The 12,500-nt window shown below is 51.3% G+C and overlaps 1 protein-coding gene across 1 annotated transcript in view; it reads right to left on the bottom strand.

Moving 5' to 3' along the window:
- Positions 1 to 2,779: 2,779 nt before the first annotated feature.
- The window catches only part of tfr2 (transferrin receptor 2), a gene marked incomplete at both ends in the record, with an annotated part of 11,124 nt that continues 1,403 nt past the window's right edge, over positions 2,780 to 12,500 (bottom strand). The window contains 13 exons of the mRNA XM_083936839.1: positions 2,780 to 3,034; positions 3,948 to 4,088; positions 4,173 to 4,397; positions 6,300 to 6,384; positions 6,477 to 6,547; positions 8,349 to 8,416; positions 8,496 to 8,559; positions 8,672 to 8,754; positions 9,530 to 9,649; positions 11,655 to 11,830; positions 11,921 to 12,060; positions 12,165 to 12,407; positions 12,482 to 12,500. The exon at positions 12,482 to 12,500 is cut by the window's right edge and continues 90 nt beyond it. Coding sequence (XP_083792965.1) covers positions 2,780 to 3,034; positions 3,948 to 4,088; positions 4,173 to 4,397; positions 6,300 to 6,384; positions 6,477 to 6,547; positions 8,349 to 8,416; positions 8,496 to 8,559; positions 8,672 to 8,754; positions 9,530 to 9,649; positions 11,655 to 11,830; positions 11,921 to 12,060; positions 12,165 to 12,407; positions 12,482 to 12,500 — 1,690 coding nt within the window. The remainder of the gene's footprint in view (positions 3,035 to 3,947; positions 4,089 to 4,172; positions 4,398 to 6,299; positions 6,385 to 6,476; positions 6,548 to 8,348; positions 8,417 to 8,495; positions 8,560 to 8,671; positions 8,755 to 9,529; positions 9,650 to 11,654; positions 11,831 to 11,920; positions 12,061 to 12,164; positions 12,408 to 12,481) is intronic.

Raw genomic sequence — 12,500 nt, 5'->3', positions numbered from 1 at the left:
GTTATAATTGTGTCATTAAAGAAGTTCATGAAGTCGTTACTGCTGAGGGTTATAGGAATACATGGCTCAATAGAGCTGTGGCTCTCTGTCAGCCTGGCTACAGTGCTGAACAGAAATCTAGGATTGTTCTTATTCTCCTCTATTAAAGATGAGTAATATGCTGCTCTGGCATTACGGAGGGCCTTCCTATAGGTTTTAAGACTTTCTTGCCAAACTAAGTGAGATTCCTCCAATTTAGTGGAGCGCCATTTACTTTCCAACTTTGGCGATATTTGTTTTAATTCACGGGTTTGTGAGTTATACCACGGAGCTAACTTCCTCTGTTTTATTATCTTCTTTTTTAAAGGAGCAACAGAGTCAAGTGTTGTTCTTAGAGAGCCTGCAACACTTTCAACAAGGTGATCAATTTCAGAGAAACTAACGTTAGTGCAGGAATCTTGAATATTAGGATAAGGCATTAAAGTAAATGCAGATGGAATCGCTTCCTTAAATTTAGTTATAGCACTATCAGATAAACATCTGGTGTAGACACTTTTACCCAGTGGTGAGTAGTCCTGTAATATGAATTCAAAAGTTATTAAAAAATGATCTGATAAAATAGGATTCTGTGGAAAGACTATTAAGTCATTGATTTCCACACCATAAGCCAAAACAAGGTGGAGGGTGTGATTAAAACAGTGAGTAGGTTTATGTACACTCTGACTAAAACCAATCGAATCTAATAGAGAGATAAACGCGATACTGAGACTATTATTATCGCTGTCCACATGAATATTAAAATCACCTACAATTATTACTTTGTCGGATTTAAGGACTAAATTTGACAGAAACTCTGAGAATTCGGACAGAAATTCAGAGTAGGGACCGGGAGCACGGTACACTATAACAAATATAATTGACTGCACAGTTTTCCAGGTTGAATGTGAAAGACTAAGAACAAGACTTTCAAATGAATTATAATTTAGTTTAGGTTTAGGGTTTATTAATAGGCCTGAATCATAAATAGCTGCAACGCCTCCTCCTCGACCACTGCCTCGAGGAATATGAGTATTAATATGACTGGGAGGAGTGGATTCATTTAGGCTAACATATTCTTCGGGACGCAGCCAGGTTTCGGTCAGACAGAGAACATCAATATGGTTGTCTGATATCAGATCGTTTACTAATACAGCTTTAGATGACAGAGATCTGATGTTTAAAAGTCCACATTTTATTTTCTGATATTGTTGCATTGTCGCAGATTTTGCGTTGATTTGTATCAAGTTTTTCTTTGTAGCTCCTCTTCTGTTCATTTTTGATCTGTTTAATTTAAATGATCGTGGGGCAGACAGTGTTTGTATACTAAACTGAGCTGGAAAATGCTCCACAGGGAGCGCAGAGAGGTGTGTAAGACTGCCACTCTGCTTCCTGGGTACCTGCGATAAGGGCAGCGCAGAGAGGTGTATTAAACTGCGACTCTGCTTCCTGATCCCAACACTGGGTTGTCATGGTTTTAGACCGCTAACAACTGCGTCCAGGTTCTTAGATATGAGAGCGGCACCCTCCAAAGTAGGATGAATACCATCTCTCCTAATAAGACCAGGTTTTCCCCAGAAAGACTGCCAATTATCTACGAAGCCCACATTATTTACCGGGCACCATCCAGACAGCCAGCGACGGAATGATGACATGCGGCTATACATGTCATCGCAAGTCAAGTTGGGCAGGCTCGGGCTCACACTCACACACACACACTCACACTCACACACACTCACACACTGAGACACACACAGACACACACACACACACACACACACACACTCACACTCACACACACTCACACACACACACTCACAGAGACGTCTTTATTCACACACACACACAAACACACAGAGACACACACACACACAGACACACACTCACACACACACACACACACACACACACACACAGACACACACTCACACACACACACACACACACACACACAAACACACAGAGACACACACACACACAGACACACACTCACACACACACTCACACACACACACACACACACTCACAGAGACGTCTTTACTCACACACACACACACACACTCACAGAGACGTCCTTATTCACACACACACACACACACACACACACACACACACACTCACAGAGACGTCTTTTCTTTCTGAGCACAGAAACACTTTATTAACGTTTATCTGAAAATACTACACACACACACTCACACACACACAGACACACACACACACACAGACACTGACACACACACAGACACAGACACTGACACACACACACACACACACACTGACGCCGTGGCGTTCACCAAAGATGGCGTCAGCACTGAGACCTGGACAGGAAACGTCCGCCATGATGCTGCTGTGAATAAGAGATCCACGGTGACGTCCGTGTCAGTGTGTGTGTGTGTGTGTGTGTGTGAGTGTGTGTGTGTGTGTGAGTGTCAGCGTGTGTGTGTGTGTGTGTCAGCGTGTGTGTGTGTGTGTGTGTGTGTAGGTGTGTGTGTGTCAGCGTGTGTAGGTGTGTGTGTGTCAGCGTGTGTGTGTGTGTGTGTGTATGTGTGTCAGCGTGTGTAGGTGTGTGTGTGTCAGCGTGTGTGTGTGTGTGTGTATATGTGTGTCAGCGTGTGTAGGTGTGTGTGTGTCAGCGTGTGTTGTGTGTGTGTGTGTGTGTGTGTGTCAGCGTGTGTGTGTGTGTGTTGTGTGTGTGTGTGTGTGTGTGTCAGCGTGTGTAGGTGTGTGTTGTGTGTGTGTGTGTGTGTGTGTGTGTGTGTGTGTGTCAGCGTGTGTAGGTGTGTGTGTTGTGAATGCTCCACACGTCTCCGGTCAGAGCGTTGGCGGCGCCCTGCAGCGTCCAGGTGAAGAAGGCGAGCTGCCGTCTGAAGCGTTTCTCCTCGAAGCGCTCGGGGTCAGAGGTCAGCAGGGCCAGGTGCTCACTGAGCGCGCTCAGAGTGTGCTCGCCACGCCCGTGGATCACGTGACGGAACGGCGTCTCCACCACAGACACGTACTGAGACAGGAAGTAGTATTCCACCTGCAGGACGGACGCAACGCAGTGTGTACGTCAGTGTGTACGTCAGTGCGTGTGTGTGTGTGTGTGTGTGTACGTACGTCAGTGTGTACGTCAGTGTGTGTGTGTGTGTGTGTGTGTGTGTACGCCAGTGTGTACGTGTGTGTGTACGTCAGTGTGTGTGTGTGTGTGTACGTCAGTGTGTACGTCAGTGTGTACGTCAGTGTGTACGTCAGGGTGTACGTGTGTGTGTACGTGTGTACGTCAGTGTGTACGTGTGTGTGTACGTCAGTGTGTACGTCAGTGTGTACGTGTGTGTGTACGTGTGTACGTCAGTGTGTACGTCAGTGTGTACGTGTGTGTGTACGTCAGTGTGTACGTGTGTGCGTACGTCAGTGTGTACGTGTGTGTGTACGTGTGTGCGTACGTCAGTGTGTACGTGTGCGTACGTCAGTGTGTACGTGTGTGTGTGTGTGTGTGTGTGTGTGTGTGTGTGTGTGTGTGTGTGTGTACGTCAGTGTGTACGTGTGTGTGTACGTCAGTGTGTACGTCAGTGTGTACGTGTGCGTACGTCAGTGTGTACGTGTGTGTGTACGTGTGCGTACGTCAGTGTGTACGTGTGTGTGTACGTCAGTGTGTCGTCAGTGTGTACGTGTGTGTGTACGTGTGCGTACGTCAGTGTGTACGTCAGTGTGTACGTGTGTGTATGTGTGTGTACGTCAGTGTGTACGTCAGTGTGTACGTGTGCGTACGTGTGCGTGCGTCAGTGTGTACGTCAGTGTGTGTGTGTGTGTGTGTGTGTGTGTGTGTATGTGTGCGTGCGTCAGTGTGTACGTCAGTGTGTACGTGTGCGTGCGTCAGTGTGTACGTCAGTGTGTGTGTGTGTGTGTGTGTGTGTGTGTGTGTGTGTGTGTACGTGTGCGTGCGTCATTCGTACCCTCATGATGCGAGCGTTGTAGAGGCGTGCGGTGGCGGGGTCGTGCCGGTCGCTGTCGTCGATGGCCCTCTGCAGCGTGTCGGCGGCTCGGCTGAAGTCTCCTCTGGCGCTGAAAACCCACTGAGGAGACAAACCTCTGGCCTGAGGACAGAGGACACAACTTCACTTCTGGGTTTCCAAGACAAAGACACCTCCAGAGCGGCGGTGGCGGCGGCGGCGAGGCACCTGCAGCTCAGCTGAGTGTCTGTTGAGCTGAGCGCTGAACTGCAGCACCGTCTGGGCGTAGGAAGTGATGCGTAAGGGCAGGATGTGGTCGTGGGCCAATCGGAGCACCATCTCCCCCACCAGCTCCCCTAAGCAGCGCCCCGTCACCCCCAGGTGACCCCCCAGAACCTCCTGCAGGCGCGAGGCGCTGTCCAACGGCGTGTTGACAAATGGGTACGCTCGCTCCTGAATGCACACAACATGGACATGAACAGGCTTTACACTGGGCTCAGTGGACATTAACAGGCTTTACACTGGGCTCAGTGGGACATTAACAGGCTTTACACTGGGCTCAGTGGACATTAACAGGCTTTACACTGGGCTCAGTGGACATTAACAGACTTTACACTGGGCTCAGTGGACATTAACAGACTTTACACTGGGCTCAGTGGGACATTAACAGACTTTACACTGGGCTCAGTGGGACATTAACAGACTTTACACTGGGCTCAGTGGACATTAACAGGCTTTACACTGGGCTCAGTGGGACATTAACAGGCTTTACACTGGGCTCAGTGGGACATTAACAGACTTTACACTGGGCTCAGTGGACATTAACAGACTTTACACTGGGCTCAGTGGGACATTAACAGGCTTTACACTGGGCTCAGTGGGACATTAACAGACTTTACACTGGGCTCAGTGGACATTAACAGACTTTACACTGGGCTCAGTGGGACATTAACAGACTTTACACTGGGCTCAGTGGGACATTAACAGGCTTTACACTGGGCTCAGGGGACATTAACAGACTTTACACTGGGCTCAGTGGACATTAACAGGCTTTACACTGGGCTCAGTGGGACATTAACAGGCTTTACACTGGGCTCAGGGGACATTAACAGGCTTTACACTGGGCTCAGTGGACATTAACAGACTTTACACTGGGCTCAGTGGGACATTAACAGGCTTTACACTGGGCTCAGTGGACATTAACAGACTTTACACTGGGCTCAGTGGGACATTAACAGGCTTTACACTGGGCTCAGTGGACATTAACAGACTTTACACTGGGCTCAGTGGGACATTAACAGACTTTACACTGGGCTCAGTGGGACATTAACAGACTTTACACTGGGCTCAGTGGGACATAACAGACTTTACACTGGGCTCAGTGGACATTAACAGACTTTACACTGGGCTCAGTGGACATTAACAGACTTTACACTGGGCTCAGTGGACATTAACAGACTTTACACTGGGCTCAGTGGACATTAACAGACTTTACACTGGGCTCAGTGGACATTAACAGACTTTACACTGGGCTCAGTGGACATTAACAGACTTTACACTGGGCTCAGTGGACATTAACAGGCTTTACACTGGGCTCAGTGGGACATTAACAGACTTTACACTGGGCTCAGTGGACATTAACAGCTTTACACTGGGCTCAGTGGGACATTAACAGGCTTTACATTGGGCTCAGTGGACATTAACAGGCTTTACACTGGGCTCAGTGGACATTAACAGGCTTTACACTGGGCTCAGTGGACATTAACAGACTTTACACTGGGCTCAGTGGACATTAACAGCTTTACACTGGGCTCAGTGGGACATTAACAGCTTTACACGGGGCTCAGTGGGACATTAACAGCTTTACACTGGGCTCAGTGGGACATTAACAGACTTTACACTGGGCTCAGTGGACATTAACAGGCTTTACACTGGGCTCAGTGGATACTAACAGCTTTACACTGGGCTCAGTGGGACATTAACAGCTTTACACGGGGCTCAGTGGGACATTAACAGCTTTACACTGGGCTCAGTGGACATTAACAGGCTTTACACTGGGCTCAGTGGATACTAACAGCTTTACACTGGGCTCAGTGGGACATTAACAGACTTTACACTGGGCTCAGTGGGACATTAACAGCTTTACACGGGGCTCAGTGGGACATTAACAGCTTTACACTGGGCTCAGTGGGACATTAACAGACTTTACACTGGGCTCAGTGGACATTAACAGGCTTTACACTGGGCTCAGTGGATACTAACAGCTTTACACTGGGCTCAGTGGGACATTAACAGCTTTACACGGGGCTCAGTGGGACATTAACAGCTTTACACTGGGCTCATGGAGACGTGTACCTCGGAGAACCGGAGCTCCACCGCTGGAACTCCTGCAAACGCGGTGAAGCTGAACGCTCCACTGTTCAGGGGGAGGGGCTTCAGGCTGAGGGGGAAACATTGGATCAGTGCACGTCCTCCTTCCTGAGACGACGTCACCGCGTTTTACAACATGATGGAGTTACTCGTGTGTCTCACATCCTCCAGCTGCCGCCCTCGCTCTCAGCCCGGCTGTAGATGGTCTGACCGGCATGCTTCGGATGCTCCACCTAAACACCAGGAACACCAGGGACACCAGGGTCACCAGGGTCACCAGGGACACCAGGGACACCAGGGACACCAGAGACACCAGGGACACCAGGGACACCAGAGACACCAGGGACACCAGGACCACCAGAGACACCAGGGACACCAGGGACACCAGGGACACCAGGGACACCAGAGACACCAGGGACACCAGAGTCACCAGGGTCACCAGGGACACCAGGGACACCAGGGTCACCAGAGACACCAGAGACACCAGGGACACCAGAGTCACCAGGGTCACCAGGGACACCAGGAACACCAGGGACACCAGAGACACCAGGGACACCAGAGTCACCAGGGTCACCAGGGACACCAGGAACACCAGGGACACCAGGGACACCAGGGACACCAGAGACACCAGGGACACCAGGGACACCAGGGACACCAGGGACACCAGGGACACCAGGGTCACCAGGGACACCAGGGTCACCAGGGACACCAGGGACACACAAACATCAGGGACACCAGGGACACCAGGACCACCAGAGACACCAGGGACACCAGAGACACCAGGGACACCAGAGACACCAGGGACACCAGAGACACCAGGAACACCAGGGACACCAGGGACACCAGAGACACCAGAGACACCAGGGACACCAGGGACACCAGAGACACCAGGAACACCAGGGACACCAGGGACACCAGGGTCACCAGGAACACCAGAGACACCAGAGACACCAGGGACACCAGGGACACCAGGGACACCAGGGACACCAGAGACACCAGGGACACCAGGGACACCAGGGACACCAGGGACACCAGGGTCACCAGGGACACCAGGGACACCAGGGACACCAGAGACACCAGGGACACCAGGGACACCAGGGACACCAGGGACACACAAACATCAGGGACACCAGGGACACACAAACACCAGGGACACACAAACATCAGGGACACCAGGGACACACAAACACCAGGGACACACAAACACCAGGAACACACAAACATCAGGAACACACAAACATCAGGAACACACAAACATCAGGGACACACAAACATCAGGGACACACAAACATGAGGAACACACAAACATCAGGGACACACAAACATCAGGGACACACAAACATCAGGGACACACAAACATGAGGAACACACAAACATCAGGGACACACAAACATCAGGGACACACAAACATCAGGGACACACAAACATCAGAGACACACAAACATCAGGGACACACAAACATCAGGGACACACAAACATCAGGGACACACAAACATCAGGAACACACAAACATCAGGGACACACAAACATCAGAGACACACAAACATCAGGGACACACAAACATCAGGGACACACAAACATCAGGGACACACAAACATCAGAGACACACAAACATCAGGGACACACAAACATCAGGGACACACAAACATCAGGAACACACAAACATCTGAGACACACAAACATCAGGGACACACAAACATCAGAGACACACAAACATCAGGGACACACAAACATCAGGGACACACAAACATCAGAGACACACAAACATCAGGGACACACAAACATCAGGGACACACAAACATCAGGGACACACAAACATCAGGGACACACAAACATCAGAGACACACAAACATCAGGGACACACAAACATCAGGGACACACAAACATCAGGGACACACAAACATCAGGGACACACAAACATCAGGGACACACAAACATCAGGGACACACAAACATCAGGGACACACAAACATCAGGGACACACAAACATCAGGGACACACAAACATGAGGAACCTCAGGGACACCAGTGTTCACCTGTCTGATGGCAGCGTCCAGCAGATCCACGAGCAGAGGACTGGTGTAGGCCGACAGCACGTCATCACCTGCAGACAGACGGGCAGCTGTTCAAACATGGCTGACACGGTAAAGGAGGCCTGTGATTGGCTGGGAGCTGTGTGTTACCCATGATCGCCTGGTCCAGACTGAAGTAGGCCACGGCCTTCAGGTGCAGCATGGACAGGTAGCCCTGCCAACAGAGGGACAGAGGTTCAGCTCAGAGAGTCCACGTCCTCGTTATTCTAGGACTCCTTCTTCCTCTGTGGTGTGATGACTGTTTCCTGCGCTCTGATTGGACGAACCTCCAGCCATTCAGTAGCTCCAACGTGCCCAAAATCTCCAGCGTCCCAGCTGACGAAGAGCAGGCTGCGTCTGGGGCTGAAACCTGCAAACACAGGAACAGGCTGAGCCCACGGCGCTGCTGCCCCGCCCCGGCAAAACAACAACTAACCCTGACCCTCTCAGCGCCTCCTCAGCTCGCTCTGGCAGGTCCACCATTTTCACACTTCAACACTTCGACCTGAGCAAACGTCCAGGCCCGACGCCTCTGAACGTGTTCACAGAGCTGGACTCTACTGCTCATGTGTGGAACCACAGACTACAGACGCAGCGTCTCCGTCAGCTCCCGTCTCTAACTCGATCCACTCGTCCTCACCTACAGGAGTCTCCATCTGTCAGACTCCGCCCCATTTCCTCTGACCAAAAAAGGGCAAGTATGTGACGTTTGGGGGAGGGGCGTACGTCCATCTGGCTGACGTTTACCTCCGAGGAGAAGTGAGGGCCAGAGGCTAGCTGTCACTCAAGAGGCCACGCCCCTAATTATTCATAAACTTTAACCTCCAATCAAATAAAAACTAGCCCCTCCCCCTCAGTGTTGCCATGGAGACCTGGTCTGAACACACAGACCAGAATGTTCTCTGGTCCTTAAACAGGTTTAATGATGCTGTGTAAACGTGTTTAACATGAAACCTGCCCCTAGTGGACGCTCAGAGACCTGACGCTGACCCAGCTTCCTGATTGGATCCCACAGGGAGCTGTGGGCGGGGCTTGTCTGGAACGCATCCTCCGGGCAGACTCCAGATTATACGCTGCTGTAAACAGAACCACCGTCCCTGGAGTATGAGCGGACCACAGAACACCTGGCTCCTGGTGGGTCTTACCGTTCTGCACCATGGCAGAGAACGTCCGGGCCAGCTCCAGGAGGATCGCTGTTCCCACTCCAGACTTCACCGCACCTGGACCCAACGAGTCCCTCTGAGCTCCCAGGATGATGTACTGGTCTGAAAGAGAGGGGAGGGGTTTATCCTCAGGGACACTCTTCATCAGGACCTACAGTCAGAGAACCTTACAGACGCTCTTCATCAGGACCTACAGTCAGAGAACCTTACAGACACTCTTCATCAGGACCTACAGTCAGAGAACCTTACAGACGCTCTTCATCAGGACCTACAGTCAGAGAACCTTACAGACGCTCTTCATCAGGACCTACAGTCAGAGAACCTTACAGACGCTCTTCATCAGGACCTACAGTCAGAGAACCTTACAGACGCTCTTCATCAGGACCTACAGTCAGAGAACCTTACAGACACTCTTCATCAGGACCTACAGTCAGAGAACCTTACAGACGCTCTTCATCAGGACCTACAGTCAGAGAACCTTACAGACGCTCTTCATCAGGACCTACAGTCAGAGAACCTTACAGACGCTCTTCATCAGGACCTACAGTCAGAGAACCTTACAGACGCTCTTCATCAGGACCTACAGTCAGAGAACCTTACAGACGCTCTTCATCAGGACCTACAGTCAGAGAGCCTTACAGACACTCTTCATCAGGACCTACAGTCAGAGAACCTTACAGACGCTCTTCATCAGGACCTACAGTCAGAGAACCTTACAGACGCTCTTCATCAGGACCTACAGTCAGAGAACCTTACAGACACTCTTCATCAGGACCTACAGTCAGAGAACCTTACAGACACTCTTCATCAGGACCTACAGTCAGAGAACCTTACAGACGCTCTTCATCAGGACCTACAGTCAGAGAACCTTACAGAGACGCTCTTCATCAGGACCTACAGTCAGAGAACCTTACAGACACTCTTCATCAGGACCTACAGTCAGAGAACCTTACAGACGCTCTTCATCAGGACCTACAGTCAGAGAACCTTACAGACGCTCTTCATCAGGACCTACAGTCAGAGAACCTTACAGACGCTCTTCATCAGGACCTACAGTCAGAGAACCTTACAGAGACGCTCTTCATCAGGACCTACAGTCAGAGAACCTTACAGACGCTCTTCATCAGGACCTACAGTCAGAGAACCTTACAGACGCTCTTCATCAGGACCTACAGTCAGAGAACCTTACAGACGCTCTTCATCAGGACCTACAGTCAGAGAACCTTACAGACGCTCTTCATCAGGACCTACAGTCAGAGAACCTTACAGAGACACTCTTCATCAGGACCTACAGTCAGAGAACCTTACAGACGCTCTTCATCAGGACCTACAGTCAGAGAACCTTACAGACGCTCTTCATCAGGACCTACAGTCAGAGAACCTTACAGACGCTCTTCATCAGGACCTACAGTCAGAGAACCTTACAGACGCTCTTCATCAGGACCTACAGTCAGAGAACCTTACAGACACTCTTCATCAGGACCTACAGTCAGAGAACCTTACAGACGCTCTTCATCAGGACCTACAGTCAGAGAACCTTACAGACACTCTTCATCAGGACCTACAGTCAGAGAACCTTACAGACACTCTTCATCAGGACCTACAGTCAGAGACCCTTACAGACGCTCTTCATCAGGACCTACAGTCAGAGAACCTTACAGATGCTCTTCATCAGGACCTACAGTCAGAGAACCTTACAGACACTCTTCATCAGGACCTACAGTCAGAGAACCTTACAGACGCTCTTCATCAGGACCTACAGTCAGAGAACCTTACAGACGCTCTTCATCAGGACCTACAGTCAGAGAACCTTACAGACGCTCTTCATCAGGACCTACAGTCAGAGAACCTCACAGACACTCTTCATCAGGACCTACAGTCAGAGAACCTTACAGACGCTCTTCATCAGGACCTACAGTCAGAGAACCTTACAGACGCTCTTCATCAGGACCTACAGTCAGAGAACCTTACAGACGCTCTTCATCAGGACCTACAGTCAGAGAACCTTACAGACGCTCTTCATCAGGACCTACAGTCAGAGAACCTTACAGACGCTCTTCATCAGGACCTACAGTGGGGGGGGGGGGGGGGGGGGCAGTCTTAGTACCTGGATCGACTCGGCCCTCCAGAGAGGAGAAGATGTTGTTGAGCAGAACCGGCGTCATGACGTTATGAACCGACATCTTGACTCTGCGTCCGGAGCTGAAGTCTGGACCGAGCGTGCAGCGAACGTACGGCAGCCGCCCCCGCCACGACACAGGACAGGACGGACCCGACAGCTGGCTGAGACGCAGAGACACCTGGTGAGGTCACGATGACACCTAAGGGGGGCTACCTGAGGGGGCGGGGCTCATATGAGGGGGCGGGGCTCACCTGAGCAGCTTGGCGGCCACGGCGGCGCTGATCGGCAGGGCCGGGATGAGCGGCAGGCCGGAGGACTGGATCGGCGGAAACTGAGTGTGATTGAAGGAGGGGAAGCCGGGGGTGAAGGGGTCACCTGACCCCAGGTGGACCTGTGATTGGACGACACAGAGAAAGATGCTCATTGGTCGAGGGCAACAACACATGGAACAGGTGTTTCTGTGTATGTGTGTGTGTGTGTGTGTGTGTGCGTTACATGTTCAGACACGGCGGTGTGTGTGCTCAGTCCGAGGCGTCGGGGGTCCTGCGGCAGGTCGGCGGGGTCAGGGTAGATCAGAGCGCCACCTGCCCCGCTCCTCTCAGCCAACCACACCTTCTCTGCAAAACTGACCCCGCCCCCGACACGCATCACCACCACACAGCCGTCAACAGACACGCCCGCGCTCTTCAGCCAATGAAAGTCCTCCGGTCGGCCGTAGTTAGCGTAGACCACGCCCCCCTGCAGAGAGAGGGACAGGTAAAGACACCTGGGTCCGTGGTTACCATGGTCACCAACCCGTCTCCCCCGCTCACCGTGGCACTTCCTGTGGCG

Source organism: Echiichthys vipera, assembly GCF_963691815.1.
Source record: "Echiichthys vipera genome assembly, chromosome: 22".
NCBI lineage: Eukaryota > Metazoa > Chordata > Actinopteri > Perciformes > Trachinidae > Echiichthys > Echiichthys vipera.
This window is presented reverse-complemented; position numbering and strand designations above follow the sequence as displayed.